Below are 14459 nucleotides of genomic sequence, written 5' to 3'. Positions count from 1 at the left end.
GAAAAGTGAAAACCTGAAATACAACAACCTGGACTTTGAACACCAGGCTGCGACGGGGATAGTCATGATTGTGCTCATGTTAATGTTTGTGATGACAAAGACAGCAGCGTCGGCGCCGGGCCCTGAGATGGAAATCAAACTTGGAGTTGAGACTGACTTCAAGCTGGACTTTGGGGTCACAGAGATTCCCTCCAACATCTCCAGCAACACCCAGTGTCTGTAAGTACACACTTAGTGCACACACATATCTGCAGAAACGTTGGGAGGCAGATTGCTGCAGCTGTTGTAGATGTTTTACGGTTCACTTGCTGGCAGCATGGTTCACATCTCAGAGAGAAAACGTTAATGTAACACGAACGCTGCTCAGCTCTTACATTCTTCTTCTTGTTGGAAGCTGAACAGAAAACAGCAGGATGTGCTTTTAATGGCAAATTCTTATTCTTTGGACTCATTCCTTTATTTTATATGTTTTTCGTGAAAAAAGATAAAGTGTGAGTAGAAGGAGACATACATATATAAAACAAGTAATATTAAAGTTCATAAAAAGGAAAAGTTGTTCAGCCAATGAATAAACAATCGCCCAAAAATAAATAAATGTAGCAATGGCGCATACAATAAATATCAAAGTTATTTTTCTTAAACGGCAAAGGTCTTCTGAACAAAGATCTTAAATACAGAGAAAATGTTTTGGTCCAATTATTTGGTCCATAAACATTTATTTTCTCTTTTACAATAAGTACTAACAAGAGTCTAACTGTATGCTTTAGTGGAACCAATGGGCACTTCTCCAAAAAATTCATTGTTGTAGGACTCGCAAGACACATTTCTAAAAGAAAATCCAAAATGGAACGAGCAAAAGCCGAGGTATCCTGACCTTAAGTCTCTGGCAGAGGTCAAGCTCCAAAAACACTGGATACTACATGTCCCATAATGCAACTAAATAGCAGCTTTTGTTAGACCCTCTATGCCTTGTAAATGTCCATGTCTTTCAAACTCCATTCTGTTATAGATTTGTAGTCACCAACCCTGAACTCTATCACATATGTTTTCAGACATTATGAAGCTCAGAATTCATGCAGCTGTTTTGACAGTATTAGTATTTCTCCTTATGAAGAGTTTCACGCGTAATGTCGATGTAGTGTCCCTCTACTTAAGCACAACAAGTGACATTTATCCATATTTCAGAGAATACATCCCAAAATAGTATTTTTCAGTCATCATCCTACACTGATACAGATTCAGAGAGCATAGCATGTTTACAATTCAATGTCACATCCCATGAGCGTGCATAATCATTTAGACTTTCCTCTATAATCCTGGCTCATCTCCTCCTGGCTGAATTTTGCACTGAATTTGCAAATGTTTTTTAGTTTTTTTTAACATTCACATACTTAAGGGGATGTATGCAAAGTGTGTCTGCTTTTCTTCAGCGACTGCCAGCGTAACCACAGCTCTCTAAAGTGCCCACGGGTTAAAGACTTCCTGTACAGTTGTCTTGTAAACAAACAAATGTTGCATTTACATTCTGTTTTTCTCATAAAAAAAACATTGTGTGTATCCATGGAGCCTAACAAATGTGTTGGATGCATTTCCTTCCACTTAAAACATTCACAAAGCTGATTTCTTTGAAATATTTAAAACTTTGCATCGTTTACATTCATGAGAGAACACGATACAGCGTTGAAGGCGATGTCCCGTTCATTCCTAGGAAAGTCTCTCAGTGGCACATGAAGCAAAAACAAGTCAAATGTCTCTTTGCTGATGTAAGTCTATGCGAAAAGTCTTTTTGGGGCCTCGTGATGTCACGTGACTGACGCTGAAGCTCTAATTCTTCTGTTAGGCCACTAAGATGTGCTTCAAGGCCCATCGCTCTACCTGGACGTTTGATCACCTCGACCAACCGTCGATTAGCGGAGTAGCGGGAAAACTGGTGGCAGGACTTTGTATTGTTTTGTCCACATTCTCACACAACTGCTCACAAACAATCATGGGATCAGTACTAAAAGTTAGTATGAAAGTAGCACAAATAGACAAATGGGATCTTAGCTAATATAAGTCACCCTCAGCTACGGGTCATTACAGCACAGGTGAGGCACAAAATATCTTGTTTCCTAAAATGTCAAACTTTCAAAGGAGGATATTGTATTTCTTTTGAAATTGATGTAGGTGTTGATGGAAGGTTGGTTTAGGTGTTTTTGACAAAGTCACACAGAGCTGTGTGTTATTTTGGGCCCATCGAAGGTTTTGAAGGAATCTCGAGGCCACAAAGAGGAGGGGATGGTACGGTGGGGGTCAGCATAAAGAATGCAGCATTAACATGAATTAATGAAGTACAGGTGTTCATAATCTCACTCACAAATCTAGCCGACACAACACACGCACACACAGTCGAGGACCTCCTTTGTGGCAGGAGTAGCGTCCAGTCCCAAGAGAAGTTCCGCGATGTGTGTGTTCTCATGTGATCCGTTCTGCCTGAAGGTCAAGGCTCAGGAGCAGTGGTGGTGGTGGGGGGGGTTACAAGTATGCAGCACTGGAGGGCCATTCAGATGGGATCTACAAGTTAAAACCAGATGCAGAATAAGCTTGAGAGCTGATCTAATATTCAGATCACATGTGAAGATGAAAATGTGGAGATGATCCCACCCACGTCACCGCCACCACAAAACCAACGATGTCCACTAATGACTTTGTAAAGATTTCTCCTCGGTGACTTCATTCTGTGAGAGCTGATGTGAGTGCTTGTTTCTGGATCCACAGGGAAGTGGTGCAGACGCAGATCACTGTGATTTCCCAGGGAGCCTTCACCAGCCTGCAGCATCTCAGGAATCTGTGAGTGTCTGTCGTTCATGTTTATTCTTTGATGTGGAACATAATGAACGGAGGAGGTCAAAACACTCCAGATAAGGATTACGAAACAGAGTGGAAGTGATCGGGCCTCACTGTCTGATCTCTGCGTACCTCGCTTTTATTCCTCCAAACTAAAGAAAAGGTTATGGTTATTAGAGTTATTACAGATGTTGTTTTTTAGCTCAATTTTATATACATTGCTTAAAGCTCGGGTATTAAAAGTATCCCCTATATTCAGAGTAACTCTACATTTTAAACCACAGTTACACTAATAGAAAAAAAGAAATCTAAAATAAAATGAGATGGCATTTCTGCTACACACTTTAGTTTTTTATTTATCTTTTATTGTGTGCTTAATCTGATAATAGCAAACTAGTTGTGTGCAGTACATGAAGCAAAATATTGAAATAATCCCCCATATTTATAGTATTTACACGAGTTTAAACTAATCCAGAAATAATTGAAAACAAGAGTTCAAAATCATGGGATTGTATTAGTGCTACTTTCTTTATTTGTCTTTTATATTGTGATCTTTTTGTATAATAGCAAATATGGAACAGATGGGATGTTTGTTTGCTCAAGTTTAATTAGTCTTTATAATCATTTCTCTACAAAAATGATTTATTTGCATGCAAAATATAGTTTTCTCTGCTCAAAAAGGAATGTTGACACAACTAAGTTATTTTTAATATGTTCTGGCGCATATATTATTTATGGACCTTAGTAAAAAATATTTTTTAACATATTATCATTTTAAGCTTTGAGATGCCATTTTGTTTAGTGACAACATGGTTGGCTTTATCTTTAACAAACTGGTAATGGACCATAACAGAGCCTTCCTTTACTCTATATTTGGTGATTTGACCTTCATCGTTTTTTGAGTGTGGTGATCCTCCTAAAAGTACTTGTGTAAGTGTCCTTTATACCCTTTAATTTACCTTCTTCCTTTTTTCCCCTCTTCCTCCAACCTTAGCATCATATTGAGGAACAACCTGCTGGAGAACATCGGTGCGTTTGCCTTCGCCGGCCACCCTCGGCTCACACATATGTGAGTATAGACGTTTTAATAAAAGCCACTGCTCGAGACGCAATTTATCCAGCATGTGGTGTGTTTTGTCTTTGAGCTGCAAACTCTGAGAAAGTTGATCACCCAACAGCTGAGGAGTTAGCTTGGCAGCGTGGTGGAGAAAAAAAAAGGTGTCAAAGAGTGTGAAAAAAGACCTGACAGCTGATATCAATGTCACATTCTCCTTTCCCTTAGCTTAATCTCTGAGAACGTTGCGTTGAAGAGTATAGGAGCTTATGCATTCTCTGATCTCCCTGAACTCACCAAGATGTGAGTATAAGTGGCAGGATAATGGCCGTGGTGAAACCCTGTAATTGTAGACTAAGACCAGTCGTTTGTATTAATGAATACATAACTATATGTGTTCTTTTCAGAACCATAACAAAGTCAAAACACCTGAGACACATCCACCAAGATGCATTCAAGAACATTGTGAAACTACAGAATCTGTAAGTACTTCAGTTTATGTCTTTAGAGCTGCCTGTGAGCCCAAAATGGGTCATGGGTGACAGGCCTACTTCTAAAGCCCCCCATGACCAGAAACATATATTTTTAATCAGCTTGGATCCCCAGGAAGAGAATTCAAGTGTCACACTTTATATCATGAAAAAAGGTTTTTCCACAAAATGAATTATCCATCATTTCAGCCATGTTAAATATATCCATAACAAACAAATAAAACACTAAATGTGATTATTTTGATTATATAAATATAATAAAATCATTCACTGACATTATAATAACAAAAATGTTTATGTTTGTCCCACTAGTTAGAAGTAGGACAGACACACGGAGAACAATTAGCATTATTAAAGTGTTCAACCTTTAAACCAGGGTACCTTACAGCAGCAGAGTGGATAGTGCAAACAAGAGACATAAGTGAAAAAACACGATCAAAACCGGTATAATAAATAGGTAAAAAACGTTAAAACAATAACTAAAATATAATATAAGAATATATATATATTACATATTTGACATAAGTGAAAAAACACGATCAAAACCGGTATAATAAATAAGTAAAAAAAATAACTAAAATATAATATAAGAATATATATATATTACATATATATATATATATATATATATATATATATATATATTATATATTTCATATATATATATATTATATATTTCATATATATATATATTATATATTCATCTTCCAGCAGCGTGGCTATTTAGCGTTCCGTTGTTCTTATGTTAGCATGCTATTTTGAAGCAATCAAGTTAATTCTTTCTGTTTTGTCCCAGCTCTGAATAATCAGTTTCAGATTTCAGAAGTATTGGATGTTGGAACTGTTATGTGTTGTTGCAAAATAAAATAAAAACTGCTGACTGAATTGTGATGGACGCTCTTCACTTGCTCATTTTTATCTAATTTAATACAATGAATGCGACATTGTCTGATTTCATCGTTACGACTCACTGTTGTTCAGAGGTTTCAGTGTGACTGTGGTAACATTTGGTGGTTAATCTGCACATCACAGGGCCATCTCCAACACCGGACTGAGAACGTTTCCAAACTTGACCAAGATCCACTCCAAAGCAAGCGACTTCCTGTTGTAGGTCCAAACACAATGTACAAATGAACCACACATGCCCACACACAATTGTTCCCACGTGTATTTAAACATATAGGCTATTGGATGCACGCATACTGAAATATGCCCAGAAGATATCACACTGCAGTTAAAACCTACGCACTGAGTATTCCTCAGAGAACAGAATATTAGTAATAACACCATCTGTCCTCATCTCCAGCCTCTAAAAAACATTTTCAAACTGTCTCCCATCTGACATCTGCTAGCTTAAAGAGGAAAATGGATGTAAAGGGATTGTAGCAGGTATTCCAGAAGTTTTAACATACATGTTGCTGCCGTTTTTCTACTTACTATTTGTTGTTAATCATGTGTTTTTTTAATCTATGTGCTACTTAGTCTCCTGCAAGACAACATCCACATAAAGGGAGTCCCTGCCAATGCCTTCAGAGGCCTCTGCTCTCAGACCATCACCGAGATGTAAGAGATTAGTATAGTATGTGTATTTATTGTCTGTCTGTGTAGTTGAGCTGCTGCAACAATATAATAATGATTCTCAGTTTTTTAGGAGCACAGTCACCTCCCTCACACAGCGGGCAAAGAGAAATGTTGCACTTTTAAACTCTCTGCAATATTTCCTCAAATATAAAGGAACTTTTCCTTTAGTAACATTTTTGTCTGCAGGTCTCTTGCTTATAGTGGAGTAATCATAAACTGGCATTTCTACTTTTAGTTTCGTAAAAATCGGAGTGTACTGCCAAAGTATGAAACAAAGGTAGTTTGCCAACGGATTCAAGATCTCTAACATTTTACACGTTAATAATGAACCAATTATGAAGTGTTTTCTGTGTACTCATACAGCTCTCCTGTGACTGAGAACAAAAGCACTCCACATACTAAAATTAGCTTTGATAGCTCAGAGGAGTAATTGTTGTGAATTGTTTGTGTTGGAGCCACATGACTGTGATTTGGCTTCTCTTTCTAATGACAGAGTGCTCAGCAGGAATGGCATCGAGAAGGTGGCAAGTGACGCCTTCAACGGCACGAAGATGCACAGATTGTGAGTCACAGGCAGAGACAGGACAACAAACAGAAGATTTACCCCAAAAAAGAACAAAAACTCAGCTCAAATATTTCATTTGTTCCTCTTAGATACTTGGGAGGAAACAAACAGCTTACGGACATCGATCCCAACGCCTTCACGGGTTCCAGTGAGTTGGTGTTACTGTAAGAATGACACCCAACAGTAACTCATGCCCACATGATTCACCCTCCTCATCATCACTTATTACACTAGGAGAAAACAAGGCTCGGAAACACTTATCAGCCAGATTTAAGGTCAAAATAAAGTTTATTACCCAATCAAAAGATACACCTATTTCTATTGAAGTAACAACCAGAAAAGGACTCTATTTGTTCTCTCTTGTGCAGTTATTGCTGTTGTGTCTTTTGACTCCACATCCCAGCATCACTCTGCAATCAAACTTTGAATTTACTGCTTAGGAACTTTGAGTCTAAGCAAAATTGTAGTTTTTTTCCAAAGAAAGATCCTTTACAGCTTTTATGAACTGATATAGGTAAAATGCCTTTTACATTAACAAGACATCTGTTAAACAAGCAGTGGATTCTGAAGTGATAACAACTTTTACTCGTCTATTAGATACCAACGTGTAGTTGTTTGTGCAGGGACATTTCCAGGACGGCCCTCAGCTCCCTGCCGGTCTCCATCCTCAGAGGACTCAAGACGCTGAAAGCTGAGTCCGCCCGTAATCTGACAGAGCTTCCTCCTCCGCAGAGCTTCACCAAGCTCAGCGAGGCCAACCTGACCTACTCGTCACACTGCTGCGCCTTCCAAAGCATGAACAGGAACGGGTACGCATGCATTATCATCAAAATGTATCTGAACACCTTATTATTAAATAAATGGATCAAAATCTGGGGAAATATGCTTATATTTCTGGTCAATTTCAGGCTATTTACTATGAGTTGACAATTACAATGCATAATATTTTATTGTAAATCACTGAGAGGAGTATATATTATTATATATATATTTAAATCAGCATTTTTTAATTTTTGTTATTGATATCTCATGGGACTTGAAAAAACGTAAGCCCTGAGAAAAAATAAATTAAGAACAGGTGCATTACATTTTTTTGCTAACACACAATCTATATTCACCTTGTGTTTAGCGAGCCTGGTGAAGTGAAAGCTCACCTGGAAGAAAACATGAATACTTTTAGACCTATTTAGAAAATGGCTTTGTGGTGCGCTTCAGACTTTTGTGGCCTAAATGAGTATTACAACAACAAACACATCCTTCTTTGTGAAATCACCTCATAGATTTAGTTCATATGCACTCTTTGTACGTTGTGCTAGAACGAGGTGGCACCCGCTGTGCTCCAAACCGGAGGCTCGGGATCACCCTCACTTCCAAAGAGACTTCTGCTACAACTCGACCTCCATCACCTGCAGACCGACCCCAGATGACTTTAACCCCTGTGAGGACATCATGTCTGCTGTCTCCCTACGGGTCCTCATCTGGATCATCTCCATCCTCGCCTTGCTGGGGAACTCAGCCGTACTTCTGGTGTTGTTAGGTAGGAAATGGGACATTCAGTACCAACACAACTTCCTACTTTCTTTACTTCCTTCTTTCCGTCTTTCGTCTTTCGTCCTTCGTCTTCTTCTTTCTTTCTTTCTTTCTTTCTTTCTTTCTTTCTTTCTTTCTTTCTTTCTTTCTATACCTCGATCGTTCCATCATCCTGTCCTACTTTCTTTCATTGTTTCTTTCTTCTCTGCTTTTCCTCTTTCTGTTCTTTCTTCAACTCTACCTTCTTTCCTAATTTCCTTCCTTCTTACAGTTCCATACTTTTTGTCCATTTCTTCTCCCCAAAAGTTGAAATATAAGGTTTTCACATAACAGCTAAACTAAGCCTCATTCTCTTTTGCAATAGAAAATCAACTTAAGGAAATGTTACTGTTAATACTTGTTTATAAAGAAGATTTTCTTTTATCCTTTTCAGGCAGCCGCTCCAAACTGACTGTCCCTCGTTTCCTCATGTGCCACTTGGCCTTCTCTGACCTCTGCATGGGCATCTACCTGGTCGTCATAGCAACTTGGGACATGCTCACACGTGGCCGCTACTACAACGACGCCATAGAGTGGCAGACGGGCCTGGGCTGCAGTACTGCGGGCTTCTTTACGGTGTGTATGCATTCTGGAGTCCTTAACGATACGTATGATACCTCTACATAAATACCAACATACTTATGAATATCCATGTTTGTTTCCATGACAGGTGTTTGCCAGTGAGCTGTCCGTGTTCACATTAACCGCCATCACACTGGAGCGCTGGCACACCATCACACACGCTCTGCGTCTCGACCGTAAACTTCGCATGAGACACGCGTGTATCGTTATGACAGCGGGATGGATCTTCTCCTCCCTCGCCGCTTTGCTGCCCACAGTCGGGGTCAGCAGCTACGGGAAGGTGAGTGCTTCGAACAGACCACACGACCACACGCTCTCCATTCCACTACTTGTGACAACAGTTCAATGTCTGGTCTTTCACAATTTGTTTATGTTTTTGGGAGGTGAAATGGTGCATGAGCTCATGTTCTACAAACTGATGTAATTGTGCTGTCAAAATATGCTTTAAATATGCAAAGCAGCTTATGTAATGTATGGCTTTGCATGACATTACATAAGGGATGGTTATATTCATTAGACATTTATTTTCTGAATCAATCGATTAAGCGTTTGGTCCATAAAACGCCAGACATGTCGACCAGATTTATTTCTGGAGCCACAAGGTGACCTCCTTAAATGTCTTGTTTTGTCTGACCAACAGCCTAAAGTGGTAAGATATTTAATTATTATCATTATCATGTAGGACACGGGAAGGCAGTCAAATCTCACATTTGAGAACCTGGAACCATCAAATGTTTTTACCTCTTGCTTGAAATTTGATTGAAAACAAAGAGTGAATTCTGTGGATCAACTAATCAATTAATGGACTTAACTGTTTCAATTTTACTGAATCATTTACAAAAATGATAGTGATGCATTTCAAAAGCAATGACTATCATTGCACACAGTTTGCTGAGGGGAGTTTCTAGGAAAAGTATTTTGTTTCTTGTAGAGGGTAACAGCATGCGTAACTTATACCGTGGCTTCACTGTTTGTTTGCTCTTCTGTTTTCTGGACATCACATTCATTTGTTTCTTTGATCATATAAATGTAAAGCTATTTCCAGATAGAGTAGGCGTCGATTTTTATAGCCCACTGGTCCACAAACCCTTTGAGAGCTGGAGCTTACCTGCTCCAGAACTGTGCGGAGCAGCTTCAAGGTCCTTGTGCACTGTTTGATGTTTGATGTTTGGATGTGTGTGTGTGTGTGTGTGTGTGTGTGTGTGTGTGTGTGTGTGTGTGTGTGTGTGTGTGTGTGTGTGTGTGTGTGTGTGTGTGTGTGTGTGTGTGTGTGTGTGTGTGTGTGTGTGTGTGTGGTGAAGGTGAGTATCTGCCTGCCCATGGACGTGGAGTCTCTGCAGGCTCAGGTCTACGTGGTGTCTCTCCTCCTCCTCAACATCCTGGCGTTCTTCTGTGTGTGCGGCTGTTACCTCAGCATCTACCTGACCGTCCGCAACCCTTCGTCTGCGCCGGCCCACGCCGACACCCGCGTGGCCCAACGCATGGCCATCCTCATCTTCACTGACTTCCTCTGCATGGCTCCCATCTCCTTCTTTGCTGTCTCAGCCGCCCTCAAGCTCCCGCTCATCGGGGTGTCAGACGCCAAACTCCTGCTGGTGCTCTTCTACCCGATCAACTCGTGCTCCAACCCCTTCCTGTACGCCTTCTTCACCCGCACCTTTAGGCGGGATTTCTTTCTCCTCACCGCTCGCTTCGGCCTGTTTAAAACACGGGCGCAGATTTACCGGACAGAGAGTTCCTCCTGCCAGCAGCCGGCTTGGACCTCTCCGTAGAGCAGCCGCGTGATGCCGTCCTCTTTGGCCAATACTTTAAGTCTAGATGGGACACAAGAGTGCTGACTGTCGTTCAGAAACCCACAGAGACAGGCTTCTTGTTGGAATGTCAGGAGGGTCGTATTTCTCTCCCTACACAAGTCCTATTCGTCTACAGCAGATAAAGAACACTCCTCTTAGGTCTGATGGAGATATGGACAGAATACAATGCGCCCTTAAAGTTACAAGAAATTCAACGTAGCCGAAGAGGTGCACTTCTTTTCATGTTTGAAAGGTTGTGAAGACACCGAACAGACTGCTAAATCCTCAATATGACGCCCAACTCATGACACTGACTTTTGCTGGTTTTCATGTATCTCTGATATGTTGCCAGTATTTTTGGCCAGAACATCAGCCAAAGACACTTTGGACCTGACCTCTGACCTGCAACAACACAGAGCACAAGAGTCCTCCTGAAACCATGTGACCCACGGGAATCCTCTTCTGCATGTACAGTGCGTACAGAAATACAAGTAAAGATAGCTGCAGAACACCTGCAGATACTTTGACCAAATCTAGGTCGAATAGCTGTCCTAGATAATTCCATGCGTATGTTTTACGTTGATTGGAACGCCGGATGGGTGGAGTTTACTGCATCATAACAATTAAACACAAGTAGCGGATGGTGAGGAAAGTCACGTTACTCTGATGCATCGTCTGCCCTCCATCCAGAGTCTCAAGATAATGAAATACACTAGAGTACTTTGAAACACTTTACCAAAGGCGTGTCACTCGATGTGTCGTCACATGCACCTCAAGAAGTCAAAATGTATTTAGCATTCAACGTTATGATTGAATGATATTCATTAAGAAGCACACTGAAGGACATCCTCATTAATAATCTCCTCATACTCTGCCTGCTGGAGCTCTCCATGCCTCCACATCCCTCTTACCCTTCAGTTTGTCTCAAAATGAAGAACGTGTAATTATCTTTATAGCGTAATTATGTTTATCATTTGTAAATGGAATTACTATTCAGTGCCACTTTTTTTTTATATATATTTGTGTGTTTTGAGAAAAATATATCTTTGTGATGGTTTTCAATGTCATTTATAAATTAGTTTATTATATCCTCTCTGCTTGAATAGCTTTATTTTATTTTATGATGAATGTGAGTGCATGAGAAGTAGTAACCAGTGGAAAACACACACATTAAATGATGCTGTCTTTATCTAGAAACGCTGTCCTTCAGAGCATCCACAGCTTTCAAGGACAAAGTGACCCCACCAACCTCCGCTCTGCGTGCCAGGGTGGGTGTTGGGTTGTCGGTGGGTAGGGGAGACTACACAGCTGCTCTTTCTGCTTATTACAGACATGGAACTGGGAGCTAGATAAAGCACACACACACACACACACACACACACACACACACACACACACACACACACACACACACACACACACACACACACACACACACACAGAAGCAAGCAGTCCAGGGTTTCAAGGCTGCAGCTGCAAGAAGGAATCCGAGTCCATCTCATTGATATGGACACACTGCCTCCTACATGCCAACGGAGAATGTGAGGGTGCATTTACATTCTTTAACCAGCAGGTGGTGCTCCTGATGCGGGATTTACTGTGATCTCTGCTCTATAGGAGTCCAGTCTACATAGTTAATGAACTACAAACAGACAATTGATAGTAACAGCAAAGAAAACCTTTACAGCAGTTCAGCATGATGACACAAAAACATACATCAGTGGGGAAGTTCAAATGCACTATTTTCTTCAGAGCTCGTGGCCTTCCTTCATGTCCTTATAGAAAGGTATTTGTAACAAAACAGACATCAAACATCACTGTTGTGTAAAAATAAATAAAAAAACAGATACATACAAGGTTTCATAACTGTTGCTGTCTCCAACAAAGAATAATATGATTTCTGAGAAAGGCTGATAAGATGTTGCTTTGCTGCTCAGGACTTGAAACTGTCTCTTAAAGACTCCCTTCTCCTTACCTGCTCTTGAAGACAATACAGCACACGCAGTGCTGACAATCTTAAGTCTCCAGACAGAGAGCACTGGGAAGTAATGTGACACATTTGGGGACCTATAAAAAAGAAAATGAATATGTGCAGATTTTCACAAGTTGTGCTTCTGTTTTTGTTGAGGATACTTTGCTGGAACTACTTTAAGCAATAACATTTATGGCCTTTTGACCTTAATTTGTTGCAACTCTCTCTCTGTTTTACATTGTATCTCTGCACTGAAAACTATCTAATAAAAAGTAATTAAATTCAACCAGCAGAACGTTAACATTGCCAAAATGTAGTTTTTTATGTGTGTTTGCCATGATTATTCTTTCCAAAGCACACTAATAAAGATTAAATGGATTACCTCGCTCTGTATTGTTATGTAATCATGCTCAAACTTACATTCATTGATTATTAGATATGATTAATGGTTGTGTGGTAAGAGCTTCAGCATAAAGATATTTTCCAGCGACAACAAGGTGACAAAAGAAAAAGTAGAAAACTCCAGATTAAATATTGTAACATTGCCAGATAAGATCATAGCCAAACAATGCCATCTGGTGGTCCAATTACATTAAATGATACTAATTGACAAAACGTGTTCCTCCACTCAAAATCAATGATTTGAAAAAAGTAGCTGCAAAAAGTAATAGTTTGGTCTAGAGTTAAGTTTTAGAGTTAAAAATGGATTCCAATTGTATGGCCAGTGAAATAAAAAGAAGCTTTTTCAGTGTTTGATTCTAGTTGATTTATATGTTGATTCATTAAGTTTGTGTTGACATCAAATGACTCAGAATATAAAAGTAACGACAACCAGAACATTTAATAAAGAATCAGTGGCAACCACAGAACAACAATGTATGCAAATGTAGACTTCAGAGTTATTACAATGGATGCAACAGCGCTGCACTTATTGTATTAGTATTAGTTTGTTGCACTTATTGTATTAGTATTAGTTTGTTTCTATACTTTTGCTCTGGTTTCTGCTCTTAGATGCTTGTTTAAGAAAGGAGATGCACTGATGACTTCTGGTGACTAGTAGTTCTCTTGAATACCTATGTTGAATACACTTATTGTAAGTCGCTTTGGATAAAAGCGTCTGCTAAATGACTGTAATGTAATGTAATGTAATGTAATGTGATGTAACAGTGAAACACCTCACTCTTTAGTACCTCTTAACAGTAAGAGGTACTGTAGGACTCATTTCATTATTGCAAACAAAACATTAAGTAAGACTTCAACTTTTAATAGAATCATAAAATGAACTCTAGAATCTATACTCTGTTACTCATGCATCTTGCTTTACAAACATTTTCATTATAAGATTCTAAAATGTGTAAACTTCTCTATGCACACATGTCTCTCCAGTCTCTGATAAAAACCAATTAAATCAATTAGTGATGAAGACAGTGGCACATTCAGGTGTGTGCTCTTAGTGGCTCATTAAGGAGCAGCTGTGGTTTAAAGCAGTCAACCCTGTTATATAATATATATATATATATATATATATATATATAATTATATAATATATATATATATATATATATATATATATATATATATATATATATATATATATATATATATAAATATATATATACATAAAGATATATATATTTATATATTTATATATATTTATATATATATATATATATATATAAATATATATATATATATATATATATATATATATATTTTATATATATATATATATATATATATATATATATATATTTATATATTTTATATATTTATATATATATATATATATATATATATATATTATATATATTTATATATATATATATATATTATATATATATATATATATTTATATATATTTATATATTTATATATATATATATATATATTATATATATTTATATATATATTTATATATATATATATATATATATTATATATATATTTATATATTTATATATCTTTATGTAACCGTGAGAGCCTGTGAGCTCCATGAGAGCCCGTCCAGTGATCAGATCCCCGCTTG

The 14459-nt window shown here is 38.4% G+C and overlaps 1 protein-coding gene across 1 annotated transcript in view; it reads left to right on the top strand.

Annotated features, from left to right (window-relative positions):
* Nucleotides 1-11552, top strand: part of fshr (follicle stimulating hormone receptor) — an 11774-nt gene extending 222 nt beyond the window's left edge. The window contains exons 1-14 of the mRNA XM_054598729.1: nucleotides 1-219; nucleotides 2758-2829; nucleotides 3821-3895; nucleotides 4109-4183; nucleotides 4288-4362; nucleotides 5404-5478; nucleotides 5854-5934; nucleotides 6446-6514; nucleotides 6607-6681; nucleotides 7141-7326; nucleotides 7834-8054; nucleotides 8481-8662; nucleotides 8757-8948; nucleotides 9970-11552. The exon at nucleotides 1-219 is cut by the window's left edge and continues 222 nt beyond it. Coding sequence (XP_054454704.1) covers nucleotides 65-219; nucleotides 2758-2829; nucleotides 3821-3895; nucleotides 4109-4183; nucleotides 4288-4362; nucleotides 5404-5478; nucleotides 5854-5934; nucleotides 6446-6514; nucleotides 6607-6681; nucleotides 7141-7326; nucleotides 7834-8054; nucleotides 8481-8662; nucleotides 8757-8948; nucleotides 9970-10440 — 2004 coding nt within the window. The 5' untranslated portion in view covers nucleotides 1-64 and the 3' untranslated portion in view covers nucleotides 10441-11552. The remainder of the gene's footprint in view (nucleotides 220-2757; nucleotides 2830-3820; nucleotides 3896-4108; nucleotides 4184-4287; nucleotides 4363-5403; nucleotides 5479-5853; nucleotides 5935-6445; nucleotides 6515-6606; nucleotides 6682-7140; nucleotides 7327-7833; nucleotides 8055-8480; nucleotides 8663-8756; nucleotides 8949-9969) is intronic.
* The last annotated feature ends 2907 nt before the right edge of the window (nucleotides 11553-14459 follow it).

The sequence above is a fragment of the Anoplopoma fimbria genome, chromosome 5, assembly GCF_027596085.1.
Source record: "Anoplopoma fimbria isolate UVic2021 breed Golden Eagle Sablefish chromosome 5, Afim_UVic_2022, whole genome shotgun sequence".
Classification (NCBI taxonomy): Eukaryota; Metazoa; Chordata; class Actinopteri; order Perciformes; family Anoplopomatidae; genus Anoplopoma; species Anoplopoma fimbria.
Note: the sequence above shows the minus strand (reverse complement) of the source record. Positions and strands in the feature narration are given on the sequence as shown.